The sequence below is a fragment of the Pistacia vera genome, unplaced genomic scaffold, assembly GCF_008641045.1.
Source record: "Pistacia vera cultivar Batoury unplaced genomic scaffold, PisVer_v2 Contig1000, whole genome shotgun sequence".
NCBI lineage: Eukaryota > Viridiplantae > Streptophyta > Magnoliopsida > Sapindales > Anacardiaceae > Pistacia > Pistacia vera.
The window spans coordinates 278,023-295,076 of NW_022195029.1; the positions used below are offsets into that span (position 1 = coordinate 278,023).

Consider the following 17,054-nt stretch of genomic DNA (forward strand, 5'->3'; position numbering starts at 1 on the left):
TCCTGCAAAACATTAACAAGCAACTCATCACTAATTTGAGTAGCAATGAGAAGTAAATTAAATCACCAGTGTCAAAGGGATTTTTTATGTACCATTTTTGGTCTCCAAATGGCCCGGAGTAATGATAATTATCAGCTAAAGTTGAAAAATTATAAACTTCCAAGTATGGAAATATGTAGCAGGCGCCTTCACCATGCATAAGCGCTCCCCTTGGAAGTGCTTTGGACAACAAAAACCTTCCACAAATAAACAAGTGTCATCAATCAGGTGTCCCTTTAAAGGGCAGTCCTTTGATTTTTGACACGTAGAGTGAAATCTACAAATAATTTAGCATTAAAAGACCGATCATACGACAAATAAATGGAAATATTTTTTCCCTTGCCCTCACTATGTCCATTAGGGAAGAGAATAACATACCTGCAAGACATTAATCAGCGTAAGCTATAGGCAAATATATAGCGAAGAAAAGTAAATATATATTCAATCAATGCCAAAATCAATCACGCAAATACAAACCATTTGTATGGTCCAAATGATTCAGAAAAGTATTTTTTATTAGTTAATGTCGTAAAATTTTTAACTATCCAGGTATGATAATGAGTAGCAGGATCTTCCATCTTTGATAAAAACTCCCCCTTAAAAGTATTTTTGACAACAAAAACCTCCGCACCAAAGACACAAGTGTCTTTGATAAGGTATCCGTTTGCTGGATTACGAAAGGTTTCCAGGTCCAAGAATTTGGGAAAGCCCCATTCTGTCTTCATTGAATGGAAACGCCTTATTCTCCTATCTACATCAGAAGAAAAAGAAAAAGAAAATAAAATATATATACCAAAGAGCTAGAAAATATAATGTTGCTGAATTATATGTATAGAAATAAGCTACCTTGCATTGTAACATACTTGTCCTGAAGCTGATCAAATACAAAAAAATTAAAAATCACATTGATTTCCCACCCAATTGAGAGAGAACTCATTTCTGTCAATTCTAAGTAAACAGATATATGACCTTCCCCGTGATTCTCCTTGTCCCCATTTGGATAGAGACACAATTTCCTGTAATTGCAGATGAAATTCAAAATGTTAAAAAAGAGATCTAAATATGTATTATCAATATACACTATATTGATATTACTCTTGTTGAATCAAATAATAAGTCCCCTATTTGGCTTAATTCTTCAAAAAGTTATATACAATTAAACAAGGTATATATTATGTCATTAAATAAAATACCATTGGAAGCCCCCCGCATCAAAATTGTCTGAGATGAACTTGTTTATATTGCTAAAAGATGAGAAAGAGTGAATTTTTAACAAGTAATGACTAGGCGGAGCGTCCCTTAACACTGGAAGAAGATACAGATTTGTTAGATAAGAAACATTGTGTGGTTAATCATTTTAAAAACTAAATGAACTTATTTACTATTATATTTGAAATCAAGAATGGAAGATATATGTACCTCTTAAGATGACTCCTTCTCTTGAGTTCTTAAACTCCATATATATTTCCAATTGCAGAAAGAATAATTAATAATTAATTGGATTTCGCCTATTGTTTCTTCTTCCTACTTAGGTATGGCTGACTTTTATAATATAATTGTTGGATGTTTGATGCCTTACAAATTCAATCACCAAATATAAGAAAAGAATAAAGTAATTTCTTGATATTACATCCACAAATTCTTACTTCATGTACATATACCTCCCTTTCCTTATAACTAGTGAGTTCCTTTATTCTTTTATTAAGGTTATATTAGTAATAGCATATCAAATTAATTTAACTTTTGAAATCTTACTTTTAGGTCCACTATAGGAAATCTAATAATGTCTATACATATTGAGTATTGAGTATCGATTACGGTTTTGGATGATTGGATCATCATTCAATGATTAGATAAAATTATGTTCTAACCAACTATAAATATGAAAGAAAGAATTGACAATAATGTATCCAAGAGTTTCAAATAGAGACTTTAATCTAGAATATACAGGTGCAGAATGTTTGTTTTGAAGAATTGTATTTTCAATTCATTGATTTTCACTAAAGAGTTACAATCTTTATATAGGGAGAATACAATTTACTGAATCTCTTAATTATGTCAGTTACTGATTACACAATATAATGCCTGACAAAATTACGAGATTACAGAATATCTAGAATATTCTAAAAATCATAAGCTTGACATAATTGGAGGATTACAGAATAATTAGAAGATTTATAGAATATTTAGAAAATATGAACACTCCCACTCAAGTTGGTGTCTAGATGCCACACAGTGGCTACAAATGATGAGGACTATTCAACATCTTCCTTCTTTTCCACAACAACAACAACAACAATAGAATTTATCTTTGAATTCTTCTTCCTTTGATAGCGACTGTGATCCCACTAGTCTGGATATCCAACCAATTCAAAACATTGGCTCTTGGTATGACCAGATTTGTTGTAGTGAGTGCATTTCTTGTCAGTGTTGTTGGGTTTGCTGGATTTGGTCTATGCATGTTGGCTTCTAGTCTAAGCTACCATTGCTGAAGTTTCAACGTTCCCTTCTTCGCCCTTCAAGGTAATATGATGTACCGCTTCTTGTCGAACCTTCGAGTAACTTTTCTCCAGATTTGGAATCAGGTTTTTATGCAGAATTTCTCCACGGATTTGTTCGAACTCTCCATCTAATCTTTGAAGAAATATGTGTACTCGTAATTGCTCTACAAATTTCTGATATGCTATTATGTCATTGGGATCCTTCATAACCACTTTATTGTGGTGGTTTAATTCTTGAAATATTTCTGTCAACTCTCTATAATACACAAAGAATGTGGCCTTCCTTTTTGTTTAGCAGTGAAGGCTCTCTAATGCAACGAGAAGACAAGTAACTAATCACTTCCATCACAGAAGGCTTTGGAAAGAGCACTCCAGATCTTGTGAGCATGAGATAAGCATAGGCAATGCTTCATAATTTCAGGAGACATGGACATTAGCAACCATCGCTTGACTTTTTGGTTTTTAGCATACTATTTTTCATACCCCTTGTCTGACTCTTTTGGTGGTTGTTTTTTTCCACGAATATAGGAAAGTTTTTCCCTCTTAGCAATGTGCATTTCCATGAGCTGAGACCACACATTATAGTTCGATTCAGTAAGGGTAATTCCTACATTGAAAGCCCCATCAGATTGAATAATAATAGGTTTTGACCCTGATGGTTCAGCCATTTTTTTTTATATATTTTTAAGTAAAAGAGAAAAAAAAAAAAAAAAAAAAAGATGAGAGACGAGGCACCCAACTTTGAAAAAGTTCACTAGCATCTCCTCTCGGTAGCAGCCGGTTGGAGTAGTTAGCTTTGACAGATTAGCGTCAGATCGATGAAAGACGACAACAACATTGAAGACTTCGCTATTGGTTTTCTTGGCATCAATGAAAATTAGTTTTTTTCGATGTTGGTGACGGTTTTCGGCATTGGTTACGGGTCTTTGTCAATTTGATCCTCTCGGAGATGATTGGAGTAGATCGGCGATCTGATCTTCTCAGTGACGATTGAACTTCGACAATCAGTTGTCAGGGACGATCAGGTTTTAGTGTTAGCTTCGGGACTTTGACAATCTGATATATTCGATGACAACTAGACTCCTCTTGACTTTAGGGACAACACGTCGGAATAACAACTGATTTCCAATTTGTGGTGTTGTTGCCTTGGCTGGAGTTGATGGCTGGTGATTTGTGTTTGATTGATATTTGGCTAGTGTTGTTTGTGTGGCTCAAGTTGATGGTTGGTTATTTTGGTTTGATTAGTATTTGGCTGGTACTTAGGTTGATTGGTTATGGTTGTTTTTTCCTTTCAGATTGACGAGGACTGGAATGATAGTTACTCGTCGGTGTATTTCTAGACGATTGCTCTATAATGAGTAATTATCTAGATCAGAACACATGGCTCTTATACCATGTTTGTTTTGAAGAATTGTATTTTCAATTCATTGATTTTCATCAAAGAGTTACAATCTTTAGATAGGAAGAATACAATTTATTGAATCTCCTAATTATGTCAGTTACAGCAAGATAAGGAGATTACAAAATATCTAGAATATTCTGAAAATCGTAAACTTGACATAATTGAAAGATTAAAGAATAATTAGAAGATTTACAAAACATTTAGAAAATCTCAACACAAAATTTTAACATCAAGGGTGCGTTTGTTTCCAAATTTTTCCCTTATCCTATTCCTATTCTATCCAAAATACACATTTATTTCCCTATTATGAAAATACTATTCTATTTTATTTAATTATTTTTAAACCTTCTAGGTTTGTTAATTTAACTAAACACCTAAAAAAAAGTTTAGAAATTGATATAAACACCCCCACCAACGCACATTTGCCAGATTTCGGCCACCACCGCCGGAAGGTGGTCAGAATCAGGTATAATGGCACACTATCGGCTACATCTGGTCGATACTACGCCGATCTATCCTTTTTTGGCCAGATATACGGCCAAGTATCTGGTCGTTGACAGCCAGATCTTTGGCCGTAGCTAGTCGTCAACGACGGCCAAGATATGGTCGTCATTGACCATCAACGATGGCCATATCTTTGGCCGTTGTTGGCGACCAAACACGGCTAGATCTGGTAGTCAATGGCTAGATCTGGTCTTTTCTGACCAGATCCATAGTGGATCTGGTTGAAAAAGGCCATATTGGCACACGACCGGCTAGTTCCAACTGGTCATGCGCCGATACGACAACTTCCACCATCCTCCGACAGTGATGGCTGGCTGCCAGTATTTAATGGGTGGGTAAGAGTGTTTTTGTTAACACTCACTTAGCAGGGTTTGGTGCCGGGGTCTTATTGTGACTTGTATTGGAGATGGTAGGGACACCATGTTATAGCGAGATCACTGGCTTCCGCAGGGTCCTTTGTGTGACTTGCTCCCTTTTAGAACCTTGACTTCCACTGGTTTGCCGTGGGATGCTCGGGTTTCAGACATTATTCGGGATGGTTTGTGGGACTTTCCTTCGGGCAGTGCAGATCTTCAGCATATTTGGGACTCTATTACAGTGCAGCCTTCAGCGAGTCATCCTGACCATCTTGTGTGGAAGGGCCATCCATCTGGACGTTTCTCTATTGATTCAGCTTGGAATGTGTTGCGAGACAAACAGGATGTGAACTCGATTCATCATCTCTTGTGGTTTCCCGGGCATACTCCACGTCACTCTTTCATTCTCTGGCTCGCTTCTCTTGGTCGGCTTTACACCATGGACCGGCTCAGCTCTCATGGTGTCATTACGTCCTCCCGGTGTGTTTTGTGCAGATCAGCTACAGAGACCCATGACCATTTGTTTTTCAACTGTGACTTTTACAGTTATGTTTGGCGGGAGGTCACTACCAGGACGCTCTCTACATGGCCTACTCTGTCCTGGCTCCCTCTGCTCCAGTGGGCTAGCTTGCATCTTCGACAAAAAGGTGACTTCAGCCACCTTCTTTCCCGGTTGGTCCTTTCACCAAAGTTTATTTCTTATGGTTTGAACGGAATAATCGCGTGTTTCGTCAGCATTGTAGCTCTCGCAGAGATATCGTCTTAGCTATTTGTGATCTAGTTCGGGCCAAGATTTTGGGTCTAGCACCTAAGTACGAGATCTCGACTCAGCTCCGTGTGATATGACATCTTCCTGATTAGCTTTGTAAGGAGCCTGTGTGCTCTTTTGTGTCGGTTTGTGGCTTTGTGTTTGTGGTGAGCCTGCGTGCTCTTTTATGCCGGTTTGTGGCTTTGTTATTTATGGCATCTTCTTGCTTTGTGGGGAGCTTGCATGCTCTCTTTATGCTGTTCGTGACTTAGTGAGTTTTCCCACGAGTTTTTGACTGAGAGTTATCAGTCATCCTCTTGAGGTATGCCCCTCATATTTGTACATTTTTTGTCTTTTATACATACTTACCTTATCCAAAAAAAAAGTTTTTGTTAACTTTCAATATTTTATTATAAGAGTATTTAGTAAATTAACAAATCTAGGAAGTGCTTTTGTTAACTTTTAAATCTTACATCATAATAACCACCCAATTTTACCTTTTTCAAAATATTATTCTAAAAAGTATCAGAATAATGAACCAAACGCACCCCAAATTTGTATAGATATTATTTGATGACAACCATATATAAATTGTCGACCCTTAAAGAAGTAATTTCAACATGTTTCATCATAATTAAGAGACTGTTAATTTATCAAACCAGGCAAAGTAACTTTTGCTTCAACGACGCAAGTGTCATTAACCAAGTACCTCAGTTTCGGGTCCTTCAATTTAGCGGACGACATGAATTTTTCTGTACCCAGTGCCTTCTTCGTACAGGGAGCCACGATGTTATTTGAAGATAAATAATAAAAAAGCTCCATCAAACTCAAAAGAAACCAAGAAATTTACATGACAAAATTTTTGTGCGCACATTATAGACGTACTTTGAAATAAAAAGTCTTCTCATTTCATTTGATCTTGTCTCGCAGAATGAAATTCACAAACAATTTAGTATTGTCAGGAATACTTGACCCAAGAATAAATAGATAAAGTGAAATATAGCTGCCCTGGCTTCTCTAGTTCCTCTAGGGTTGAGACCAACTTTCCTGCAAAACATTAACAAGCAACTTCATCACTAATTTGAGTAGCAATGAGAAGTAAATTAAATCACAAGTGTCAAAGGGATTTTTTATGTACCATTTTTGGTCTCCAAATGGCCCGGAGTAATGATAATTATCAGCTAAAGTTGAAAAATTATAAACTTCCAAGTATGGAAATATGTAGCAGGCGCCTTCACCATGCATAAGCGCTCCCCTTTGGAAGTGCTTTGGACAACAAAAACCTTCCCACCAAATACACAAGTGTCATCAATCAGGTGTCCCTTTAAAGGGTTCTGAAACATTTCCAAGTCTATAAATTTAGTGATTCCCCATTCAGTCTTCATTGCATGGTAACGTCTTTGGACAAACATGTAAGGTTGCTATAATGATACATTGTCAAGGAAAAATATAACACACAACAGATGCATACAAAATTATACAATGATATATCATTGTAGCTTGTATATATCACGTGCACTAATGTAATATACTCTCATTAGATGATTACTAGTGCACTTCACAGAAGACTATTCCCTATTGTCGTCTTACATGGCAATCAAAACCACCATTCGGTATNATGATATTTAACTAGTAATTAAATTTATTAATGTTTATCAATTTATCATATATAATTAATTAATTACTAATTTATTATAGATATACTTAGAACTTGATAATTGAAGTAAATAACTAAATATATTATTACTCAATCAAATATACTATTTTATTCAAAAATAATTCTTTTAATAACATTAAAAATGTAAAACACTTTTAATTGGATCATAATTCCAATTATTCACTTAATTGATCAAAACTTTAATATTAATGTATTATAATATATTAAAGCTTTTAATATGGTGTAATTTATATGTAATAAGTACAATTGTATTCGTATATTTATTTAATTATGTTATTTTAAAAATTTAACTTTTTCTATTTTAAATTTTTTTATATGTAAAATAATAGAAACTCCCACATTATTTACATTTAACAAATATTTCATTATAGTCCAGGTTCCAAAATAGGTTCTAAACAGGTTCCAAAAACAAGTTCCAAAACAGGTTCCAAACAGGTTCCAAAACAGGTTCCAAAGCAGGTTCCAAATAGGTTCCAAAACATGTTCCAAAACATGTTCCAAACAGGTTCCAAACCGGGTACCCCCTACAGGTTCCAAACAGAGTACCCTTTTTATAGGTTCCGGTTCCGGTTCCCGGTTCCTCCACATGCAAGAACCGGAACAGGAACCGCACAGTAGCGGTTCCAAAAAATTGGAACCAGAACCTATCTGCACAGTGCAGGTTCTGGGTAGGTTCCGGTTCCGGTTCCGGTTCTTACCCCCGATTCCGGTTCCGGTTCTTACCCCCGATTCCGGTTCTACCCGCTACCCGTGCTCACCCCTAGGTATAACACTAGTCATGGTATGAATACTTCACTTTGAATATTGCACAATCATTCTCGTTTAAATTTTCAGTGTTAAAAGTGACCACCTTTTATTATGTTGGTTATATGCCTTATCAGGTGAGCACCTTTGAGTAAGAGTGATCACAACGTATATGGCAGATTTATTTGGGTAACACATGTTATGCTTCTAGAACACATGAATTGTTATATTCTCTTTTGAGATATTTGTGTATAGAGATGGAACAAATAGGTCAGGTTAGGCAGGTCAACCTTAACCCAACCCGCATTAAAGAGGGTTCAACCCTAGACCGCCAATAAGGCGGGCCGGGTTGAACCCAACCCGCATGCAACCCTTGGGCGGCTGGGTTGCCATATGGCAACCCGACAACCCACAGGTTGCTATTTTGTCCTTTCTGAGAAAGGACTGCCAATCGGCAGGTTGGTTGTTGCAACAACTGCCAACCCGCCGAGTTAACCCGTGGGTTGGCAACAAGTTGGCCAAAAAAAAATAAAATTTAATTTTTTTTTTGAATTCCCCTTTTACCCTTGGAATATAGCCATTTTATAGTAGTTGGAGGAGTCTTTTTCGTCATTTTCTTTTCCCATTTTTTTCTATAAATTGGCCCTAAATTCTCATATTTTCTCACAACTCAAATTCTCTCATTTTCTCTAATCTCTAATCTCTATTGAAATCTCTCACTTATTCTCTTAATCTCTTTGTTATCAATTATTCAATTTGTTCTTATTTTAATTTTTATTAGTTTTTTCAATTTTCAATTTATATTTCCAGTTTTCCATATTCCAATTCTCCTTCTTTAATTTTTTATTTCTTCTACATCAATTTTTTTTTTTCAACTACAATGGATAGATATTTCTCTCCCATCAATTTCAATGATGAAGGAAACTATTATCCTAATCCTAGTCCCGCTGAATTTACTAACATGAATGCAAGAGGAGATTCAAATAGCCCCGCTTTCCCAGTCTCAGAATCCGATATACCTCAAAATATGCCCCCGATTCCTCCCCATGCTGCTACACCTACAGCTTTCGGTGGTTGTAGAAGTCGTCCTCGTCCAACTTCATCTCAAGCTGAAGCGAGTTCATCAACTGTTGTCGAACGCGACGACAAACACACATGAGGCGTTTAGACGCATTTCGATAAGTTTTACTACGCAGAAAATAGAGTTCAAATGAAGAAAGCAAGATGCAAGTATTGTGGAAATGTTTATAAAGCTTATTCAAGTAATGGTACTAGTACTTTAAAAAGGCATGCTAATAAACATATTACTCAACATGGAAATAGAGAAACCAATCAAACTCAAATAACTAATATGGGTACTACTTGACTTTATAATTCTGATGTATATAGGGAACAATTAGTTTTATATATTGTTGCAACTGATCAACCTATTAATATGACTGAAGATAAATATTTTGAAAGATTTATTAAAAATTCATTTTTTCCAGGATTTAAAAGTTATTCTAAAACTACAACTAGAAATGATTTAATAAAATTGCTTAGGAAAATGAAATTAGAATTAAAAAATAAAATACATAGTTGTCATGTTAGTATGGCTCTAACTGCCGATATTTGGAGTGGTAGAGCTAAACAAGATTATATTTATGTGACTAGTCATTATTTTGATAACGAATGTAAATTAAATAAATCTTTATTAAGATTTAGATTAATAGATGTGGATCATAGTGGTCAACAAATTTATAATAAAATTGTTGAAGTTTAGAAGATTATGATATTATTACTAAAGTAATAAGTTTAACTTTAGATAATGCAAGTGCTAATACGACAACTATAAATTTTTTTCAAAGTAATTATCCTTTTTATAACAATTTGAAGTTTTTTCACCAACGTTATGCATGTCACATTATTAATTTAGTTGTTAAAAGTGATATGAAAACAATTAAAGAAAATATTGATAGAATTAGAAATTGTTTAGCTTAGATTACTGGTAGTAATAAAAGAAATGCTGAATTTCAGGATGCTTGTATAAAATCAAATATGTCTCCTAGAACTTTTGCATTAGACATGCCTGTTAGATGGAATAGTACTTATTTAATGCTTGATTCATGTTTACCTTATGCAAATTTAATTAGTTATTTTGTAGCAAATAATAGAGGTCCTCATTGTTTGGTAGAAAATGATTGGCAAATAGCTAAAGTATTTTATTATTTTCTTAAAATTTTTTACCAATCCACTTTACAACTTTCTGATGTGTATTATCCTATTAGTCAATTGTAATACATACAATTATAAAAATTTCAGAGTTATTTACAAAAAAAACAAAAACAATGAATTTTTAAAGAACTATAAAGGCAATGAAATTTTTTTTTTAAATATTTTAAACCCATTCTTTTTTTTTTTTTTTTTTTTTATTGTTTAGGTGCTATATTTGATCCTAGAATTAAACAAGAAGGTTTAGAAAATGGTTTAGAGAAATTAACTAAAATTTTACAAACAATAGCATTTGCCAATCAAATAGGAGAGGTAAAAAATGTCTTGTAGAGGTATATTTCCAATATGAAAATAGGTATGGGAACCGCCAAAGACACGAAATACACAGGGAGTGCATCAGAAGAAACAATGAAGACTTCTACACCTGGAGTGCATTTAATAGGTCGAAGAGGACCGAAACCGAGCATAGGCACAACCTCTCTTCAGAAGCATTAACGGCAACAACGAATATACTGTCCGCCATGCAATCACAGAGTAATGAGCTTCAACAATATTGGGAACTCCGAAATATTACACAACATATCCACAAAAAAGAGCCAACTTTGATGTCTTAGAATATTGGAAAACCAGAAAATGTATTTTTCCAGTATTATCAAGACTTGTTTGGATGTTTTTGCTGTTCCTATCTTAACCGTCTCACGAACAAACATTAGTACAAGTGGAAGAATTTTAAATGAAAGGAGGACTAAACTTTCACAAAAAATGATTGAAGTCCTCACATGTCTTCGAGATTGGGAACGGTCACGTCATCAAGATCAAGACGAGGTTTTCGACGATACTTTAATAAAAATTATTTCAATTTTGTATATAGATGATACGGATGAGGGAGGTCCTAATCAACCCCAAAATTGGTTGTCTTGTAAATTGAACTTGTAAATTAATTGTCAATTATACACTTTTTTTCCTTACCAAGTTTTTGTCCTATTGGGTTTTTCTTGGTGAGGTTTTAACGAGGCAATAATTATTGTAATTTCTTATTTTATTTTTTGATAAATGATAAATTTAATTTTTTTATATTACAATTTTAAGGTATTAAAATTGAATCAATATTTGAAATGTTAACAAAAAAAAAAAAAAAATTAATTTAATTGAATTGAATTATGGTATTTGAAAAGAAGTTAACTGAAAACAATTATATTATTCATTTATAATTGTTAATTATTAATTGACAAGTTAACTAAACAAACAAAATAAAATCAAAATCAAAAATAAATAAAAAAGGGGGTTAACCGACCCGGCCCGCCCGTGGCAAGCTGGGCTGGGCCAGCCAATCCCCAAAAAATGGCGAGCCTAACCCGACCTGCCTTGTGGCAGCAGGGTTAGGACAACCCGCCAAAATCAGTAACCTGCCACAAGCGGGGGGGCGGGTACTTTTCCAACACTATTGTGTGTGGTCCAAACACTTATCAAATTCATATCAATGTGCTGGAAAGTTTTATTCTCTTTGATAGGTGTCATTTTGATTTTAGAATAAACTTTAAAAGGTGAGTTCAATAAAGTTATTCCTTGCCACCTGTCCCCTTGCATTGAAGCCCAAGTTTTCTATATATTTGTCTCCTCCAATGCAGTCTTCTTAAGCCTAATTATTCTCTGATATTAGGTTCTTTTGTTGAATCAGGTTCATATGCTTAGATAGGCTTACAAAATCATTTGATAAACTTTGTTAATTTGTTTAGTCTAGAATGTGGTTTCATTGTTGTTGCTTGATGGGTTTCAAGCTTTTAGAGCTGAAATGCATCTTCATTGATGTATCTTGAGAAGAGCTCAAAGTTGACTAGGTGGTCTGTGAACGTGGAGCTTGTTATGGTAGTTCGAAGTTCGACTAAAGGTGGAGTTTGAAACGTTATAAAACCGAGTGTTTTGCAACGATGCTTTAATTTTAGCTTTGTGATTGAAATAAAATGTTTACCATATTGATGGCTTCATCTGGACAAGGTCCCGTGGATGAGGCATGCTGCCGAACCATGTAAAACCCTTAAGTGTTCTTTATTTTGTTTCATGGTTGGTTGTTTTGCAATGATGAAGAATGACACTAAATCAACAAACCAACTCATTCCACTTAGGTTTAATTCACTTTGTAAAGGAATTAAATCTTTCAGATGCCAAGTACCCATTATGCAATTCGATGAAAACACATTCGTAACCCAATCAATGTGCTTAAGTGTGCAGAAAAGAAAAATAAAAAAACACAAACAAATCGTTTCAATTCAAGTCTCAGCTTCAAATACAACAACAAAATCAGAAGTACATCTCCAGAAATAATCAAATTGAGAATCTCGTAACACCAAATGACCCAAACCTAAATAACGCATGGCCCATTACACAATCACACTTCAAACACAGAACGCATATCAAATAAAAGTACATCAACAGAGAGAATGATAAAAAATGACTGATCTGTATAGCAATAACGTCAGGAAAATTAGTAACAAACTTAGAGAACTTGAGGATCACATTTCATCGCACACCTCGTAATCACCCAACTCTTTCGTTTCTTTGGTTTTAATTTTCTGAGAAGAGATAGGTGTTAAAGGATTGTTGAAGGCGGCATTGCTCCATTGTTGCACTCAACCTCTCAAACTCGTGCAATAAATAATCAATATATTTGACTCAACGGAAGTTGGAACAAAAATTGACTATTTAGAAATGTTTATAAAGCAACAGAAACTAACATACGAAAAAGAAGAATAAAACCTTCTAAACAGCTATTCAGTTGATGTTCCTTCGCCATCATACCCACCTGATCCCAAAGCAACTCTCAGATCTATCTGCAAAAATTGACATCAAATGAGATCCACTAATCACCAGTCACGGCAATAAACATACACAATAACCCAATAAACAAATTGAATAGAGTGAGAGAATACCAATTAATTGTCAGCCCTGCCGCCTGCATGAATGAGTAAACTATCACCGGTCCAACAACTTGGAACCCATGCTTCAGTAAATCCTTGCTTATGGCTTCAGCTTTTGGAGTCCTTAGGGAACATTTCTTGGGTATCTGTATTTATTAATAACTGGTTTGTAATTTACATAACCCACATAAAGCTACTGAAGGACTGCATTTGGACAATGAGGTTAAGTAAGCAACTATTGAGCACTGCAATTGAAGAGATTGCAGAAAAAGTAAATATATGCTAAGGAATTGGATATTCAAAATTACTTTGATTATGCATTTGGCATTGTCCAGTATGCACCTCACTCGCTCTCTGCCAACATTATGCTCTGTCTGATGATATCTCTAAGATCTCTTTCTCCCATTTTGGCAACAACCTGAGGATCGAATCCCGCAAAAGCTTCTCTACGTTAGACCAAATGTTTAGATTTAGATGAAGGTATCTTAAATATGTAAATTTTAGTTCATTTGAGTAGTGCAAAAGAAGTAGTACCTGAATAATTCTTCCTTTTCAAGATTTCAATCTAGTTGTAATCCATCAACATACCACACAATGCAAGTAGCTAGAACAGTTGACTGTTTGATGATAATTTTCCATTTAAAAGTTGGCACTGATTTTTCATAATTATATATTCACTGGATTTAATATTACAACTGACTTACTTGTCATCATAAACGGAATCCCCAGGATTCATCATGAAATGCAACTAAACTTTATCTGTATCAAACATTATGTCAATCTCATACATTTTTTTTATTAAAATAATAAAATATATCTTTGTTAGTATTATTAATGTCCTCAATTAAGAAGCAATGTACATCTGAAATGAGTAAAGTAGGTGAAGATGTTGATGTTTAATCTGGTTAATTAATGACGTTTCAAGAATATCCAGATTCAGACTATACACACAGTTTAACATGTAGTATAGTTGTAACAGGAAGGTTTATTGAATTTTTCTTTTTATCAACATTTAGTAATAAAATATACATTTTTATCATTATCAACTACCATAATAACCATGATTGAGACAGGTAGGGAAAAAAACATGTGAAAAAGAAGCATAAAACCTTCTAAACAGCTATTCAGTTGATGATTCCTTCGCCACTGTACACACCCTGATCCAAAGCAACTCTGAGATATATCTGCAAAATAACATCAAATGAGATCCATTAATCACCAAACAGCAATTAAACATACACAATAACTCAATAAACAAATTGAATAGAGTGAGAGAATACCAGAGCTGGTTCTTGCTCCAGCCTCATCATGCACCTCATAAGTGGATTTCCCAGGGTCTTCAGGCTTTTCATCAGCCCCACCGCCATTCTAATTCAAAACCAAAAACGGAAATTAAAAAAAAATAAAATAAAAAAATAAAAATCGAACTTGCCACAATTAACATTAAAATTGAATAGAGTGTGTTTCTCAGCTTCAGTAGAATGGCCTGTATGACAAATTTTTCAAAAAAGTAGTGTCAAAGTTTAGCTGAACACCCAATTAAAAAAAAAAAAAAAAAAAAAAAAAAAAAAGGTAGCAGAACACATAGGAATCTCTAAACTCCACATAGAGTTCTTACAAAGAAAAACCGCATAAACTATTTCACTTTCCTTAATATTAATCAGTACTTACATTACAACCTGTACACACCACGCAAAGCAGATTATACAAAACATATCATGTAGGCCCATCATCAACCCTAATTCATAAATCCATACACATATAAAAATAATTAGAGTAACTCCATATTGATTGAAGCCAAACTTACGCTTCTGTACCATTGGAATGGTGTTGGAGTCCACTCAAATCTCTCAACAAATACAAACATATCTGTGCCGCTAACTTTGTCAGTGGTGGTGCAGAGCAGCTTTCAGATCGAATGCGGAGGAATCGGATTCTCGAGAAAGAGCGAAAGAGTTCCAATCAGCCAGCAGAGACGAAGGCTTTTGTCGGTGGCCGTTTGAGTTGCGGTGCGGACCTCCGATGAACCATGCTTGTGCGTCTTCTGCATTTCTAGAAGCGTTGTGATTGTGAGATTAAGTGTCAAAGATGGATATGATTGCTCTTCGTCGTAGATCTAAGCGAATTTCTTCTTTTATTTTTTATTTTTTTCTATTTGTTCAGTCTCTCTCTGATTTAGTTAAGATGCGGAGAAGCAAGGGCGAAAAAAACGATGCATGTGAATGTGATTGTGATTGTGAATGGTCTTTGTTATGGAAATTAATCAAGTTTTAAAGGTTTTTGATGTCAATATGTGTTATTAATCCTGGTTATGGCTGAAAAAGTAGGACTTACATAGAGCCCTGTCAGCGTAAGTGGTCCTGTAGTCATCCAGACGCAACCACGTCATGTGTTGACATGAGCGGCATGTTCCTATCAGTACAGTGGGTGTGCGCCAGATTGATGAAGGCGGGAGACGGCACGTATCCATACCTGCACACGTTAAGTAAGTCAATCGAGTAAGTGAACAACAGGAACCAAGGAAGGATTTGCATGGTAATTTGACCCACTCACAGATTTAGTAATTTTATCTTAACTCATCCCACTATAAATAGAGGGTTTTCTCCCGTTTATAGAATTAGCTAATTTCTCTTTAGAATAGCACATACCTCTCTTCTCTCTCTCTCTCTCTCTCTCTCTCTGAGATTTAGTAATCATTATCTTAACTCATCCCACTATAAAAGAGGGTTTTCTCTCCGTTTATAGGATGCTAATTTCTCTTTAGAATAGCACATACTCTCTCTCTCTCTCTCTCTCTCTCTCTCTCTCTCTCTTGTAATCACTTGTAAATCAGCTCGCGAACGGACTTGATCTCGTATATTAATAATACCAGTGGACGTAGGATTCGTTTACTTAAGCATCCGAACCACTTTAAACATTGTTCTCTATCTTTACTATTTCAATCCCCCATACACGTGTGTCTTCTGAGTCAGCTCAGCATTTTCCTCTGGAATAGCACATATACTCTCTCTCTCTCTCTCTTGTAACACTGTAAATCAGCTCGCTGAACACGACCTGATCTAATATTAATATAATACCAATGGACGTAGGATTCGTACTTAAACATCCGAACCGAAATTTTTGCACCGAATTTTTGTACCGGCCGACGTGGAACGCGTTCTTCCATTTCTTTATAATTTTTTTTCTAGTGAACGGCCGTCTATCAAATTGGACGGCGTTCACTACATGGACGCCCGTCCATCGCATAGGACGGGCGTCCATATGCGAGGGACGGCCGTCCATATAATTGGAAGCGTCCATATTAAAATAAAATAAAAAGTTTGTAAAGTAGGGACGGCCGTCCATCATTATGGACGGCCGTCCATCCATTTTGGACGGCGTCCACAAATATGGACGAGCGTCCACAAATATGGACGAGCGTCATATGCGAGGGACGGCTGTCCATATAATATGGACACCCGTCCCTATTAATAAAATAAAAAATTTGTAAAAGCTAGGGACGGCCGTCATCCATTAGGACGGCCGTCCATTAATTTTGGACAGGCGTCCCCAAAAATGGACGCCGTCCTTCACCAAATATGAAAAAAAAAAAATTTCCATGGGGATGCCTGTCCACCAATGTGGACGGCCGTCCCTTAATTTTGGACGGGCGTCCGTAATTTTAGAGCCCGTCCAAAATTAATTCTTAAAAAAATATTTTTAAACACTGGATGGTCGTCCCTAACTTGTGGCGGCCGTCCATTAATTGTGGACGGGGTACTTACTTATGGACGCTCGCCAATGTATTAAAAACAAATTTCGCGTTTAGTATATAATTGTTTTTTGTTTAATTAGCTTCCCAATACGCTTCTCCAATTACAAGAGCTAAAGCGAAAGAAAACCAACGCCAAAATTCGTCGTCCCTTTGCTTCACGTTGTCGTCTGTTCCTTGTCTCAGCGTCTACATTCCTCAGCCA

General features: G+C 35.4%; 1 protein-coding gene and 1 pseudogene across 1 annotated transcript; both read right to left on the reverse strand.

Annotated features, from left to right (window-relative positions):
* Positions 1–275: 275 nt before the first annotated feature.
* On the reverse strand, positions 276–1,546 carry LOC116132564 (ubiquitin carboxyl-terminal hydrolase 12-like). Its single transcript, XM_031418256.1, has 5 exons — positions 1,459–1,546; positions 1,233–1,344; positions 886–1,055; positions 517–790; positions 276–417 (listed from the first exon to the last, which is right to left on the reverse strand). The coding sequence occupies exons 1-5, from the start codon at positions 1,496–1,498 to the stop codon at positions 276–278; spliced, it is 738 nt and encodes a 245-aa protein (XP_031274116.1). The 5' UTR covers positions 1,499–1,546.
* An 11,436-nt stretch (positions 1,547–12,982) lies between these two features.
* LOC116132650 lies at positions 12,983–15,487 on the reverse strand (annotated as a pseudogene).
* Between the last annotated feature and the right edge of the window lie 1,567 nt (positions 15,488–17,054).

Coding starts and splice junctions, on each gene's coding strand:
- LOC116132564 (XM_031418256.1), bottom strand. CDS start 1,498: ATGGAGTTTAAGAACTCAAGAGAAGGAGTCATCTTAAGAG. Junction 1,345..1,458: donor AGAAGGAGTCATCTTAAGAG/GTACATATATCT, acceptor ATCTTCTTCCAG/TGTTAAGGGACGCTCCGCCT. Junction 791..885: donor CAAGTATGTTACAATGCAAG/GTAGCTTATTTC, acceptor CTTCTGATGTAG/ATAGGAGAATAAGGCGTTTC.